Source organism: Echeneis naucrates, chromosome 14 (assembly GCF_900963305.1).
Source record: "Echeneis naucrates chromosome 14, fEcheNa1.1, whole genome shotgun sequence".
In the NCBI taxonomy this organism is placed as follows: Eukaryota; Metazoa; Chordata; class Actinopteri; order Carangiformes; family Echeneidae; genus Echeneis; species Echeneis naucrates.
The window spans coordinates 7,175,425-7,178,143 of NC_042524.1; the positions used below are offsets into that span (position 1 = coordinate 7,175,425).

At 45.3% G+C, this 2,719-nt stretch overlaps 1 protein-coding gene across 1 annotated transcript; it reads right to left on the reverse strand.

The window, feature by feature from the left end:
* Positions 1-1,327: 1,327 nt before the first annotated feature.
* On the reverse strand, positions 1,328-2,719 carry drd1b (dopamine receptor D1b). Its single transcript, XM_029519642.1, has one exon. The coding sequence runs from the start codon at positions 2,717-2,719 to the stop codon at positions 1,328-1,330; it is 1,392 nt and encodes a 463-aa protein (XP_029375502.1).

Consider the following 2,719-nt stretch of genomic DNA (forward strand, 5'->3'; position numbering starts at 1 on the left):
GATATCTGCAAGTTTGCAAAAGGTCACAGTGTCACTTGCATTCCAGATGAGTGAACTCCACTGCCGCTGCACCTCTGCTTCCTCTGTCCAAGCGCAGAAGTTTGAGTTTATAGATTTGCATTCTGTTTTAATTATGGACTGACGGCATTTGCCAAAAATAGAATCATTAGTGCCACTTTAAGTGGGAAGAGTAAGCACTTAAAGTGGAGGGCTGCCAAGGCAGAATGCGAGGAAGGAACAGGCTGTGAAAAATAAAAAGAAAAGAAAAGGAAGAAACCACTAAAGGAAGATATGGAGCAGGTGTACAAGGCTGTGCTGACTCTACGAACAGTGGGGGGGAGACTGAAGATGTTGACAGCACTGTAGAAATAAAGACAACACGGGGGAAAAGGGGACTGGAGAAAGGAGCGCAGGGAAATGGAGAGGAGGAGGCGGAGGGAAGGCCCCAGAGGGATCTTGCTGAATGGAAGCAGAATGAGGTGAAGAAACAGAGGAAATTTCAGGTGAGCCAGTCTGATTGTTCCCACGTGGGCGTGACCCAGGATGGCTCAGAATAGACTACATGTGTAGGAACATTGATCACAGGAGTCACTTTTTCTATCCCTTTTCTTTTACTCTCTCGTCTGGCTTTTTTTTTTGAAGAATTTTGGAGATACTGAAGATAATATCGATCAAATCATTAAAAATGTTGTGTCTGAAGTATTTTTAACTAAAATAAATGGCCACTGCAATACAAGTGTTTCAGTTTTGCAATAAAATGACCCCCAAAAAAGTACTGAAGAGAAATAACTGCAATAAACAACTACTTAGATTGTACCAAAACCAATTTACCCACATTGTTCTTTCTCCCATGAAACACATATAAAGCACCTATCTACAAGACATTTTGCTAATAGTTACTACATCTTGCTCCACAGTTTATACTGTGTTTAAGTCCTCCCAGAATATTTTCAATACTGTACAGTATACAAATGCAAATGTATACATCCTTGTAAGTATTTCCAAAAATGTATACATGTGCACGTAGTGTTCTGCTTTAATATTCACATCGTCAACATTTATCATCAAATGTGTCAATTTCATAAATAAATGCTGAGCGTATTTTGCAGATAGTTATATCCAGGATAAAGTGCCATTACTTTGAAACATTCTGTAGGTTTTCCCTTTAGTTTTTTTTTTTTTTGGTGACAGTCTTAAGGTCCGGTATATGCCACTCCCCATTTTTTGTCTCCTTAGCTTTGTTTTGCTATCATCCTGTGTAAGATTTTTCTTCCCTTTTGTGTTTACATACATGCCTCTATGTACTCCAATTTCTTTTTGCCATTGCTCAACACAACACAGCTTTATGTTGTCCATTTTGTGTTATAGGATTGATTTTTTCCAGTGTGACCTCGGTGTCACTGTCTAAATTCCCAGAAATGGCCGGGGAGAGTTTCTCCAGGGCGTTGTTAATCATGCCCACCTCAATCTCCCCTCCACATCCATCCTTCTTCTGTAACTTCTCCTCCTGACAGAGGATGCTGTGGGGAATCACATAGCTGGCTGAATGGTTGCCCTCCTTTGGGATGTGACTCTTGGGCTCATACTGACAACTGGGTTTTGAGGTAGGGGCTCCCATGTTATTGTTAATACTAACGATCTCAATGGCGTTGCTCCCCGGGCAGAGCCGGTGGCAGCCCAGGAGGATGGAGAAGGCTTTACGGAAGTCGGCATTGAAGGCATAGATGATGGGGTTGAGCGAGGAGTTTGCCCAGCCAAACCACACAAACACATCGAAGGTGGTGGAGCTGATACATGGAAAGTCTGTGGCACCATCTGGCAAGGTCGGCTCGCAGAACGGAACCATGCAGTTTAGAATAAAGAAGGGCAGCCAGCAGCACACAAACACTCCCATGATGACTGAGAGCGTCTTTAAGACTTTGGTTTCTCGTTTAAATGACATTTTGAATGAGCTCTCGCTCTCCATGTTGGAACTATTCCCCATGCTGCTGTGACGGTTCTTGGCACTCTCTGCTGCCCGCTCCAAGGCAGATATTCTCCTTATTTGTTTCTGAGCAATACGGTAGATCCGGGTATAGGTGACGATCATAATAGCCACGGGGATGTAGAAGCTGATCAGGGAAGAGGAGATGGCGTAGGTCCTGTTAAGGCTGGAGTCACAATTATCAGGGGGCAGCTCACTGGGGTACGACCCGTTGAGCTCTGCGTAGCTGGTGGTCTGAGCTTTGTGCCAGTTAAGCTGAACAGGGATAAAGGAGATAAGGACGGATAGGGTCCACGCCACACTGATCATCAGACACGCCACTTTAGGGGTCATCTTGCGTTCATAGCGGAATGGGCTCGAAATGGCCCAATAACGGTCGACACTAATCACACACAGGTTCAAGATGGAGGCAGTGGAGCACATGATATCAAATGCCACCCAAACGTTGCAGAACGCACCAAATGGCCAAAACCCCACGATCTCAGTGGCCGCCTTCCACGGCATCACCAAGATGGCTACCAGAAGGTCGGAGATGGCCAGCGAGATGACAAAGAAGTTTGTGACCTTTGACCTCAAGTGTCTAAATTTGGTGACGGCAGCGCACACGAGCGTGTTGCCCAGCAGCGTGGTGAAGATGAGTAGGGAGAGGAAGCATCCTGTCAGCACACGCTTGGACGAGTCTCTCTCCGGTAGCAGCTGCTTGCCATCTCGAACCGTTGAGAAATTCTGATCCAT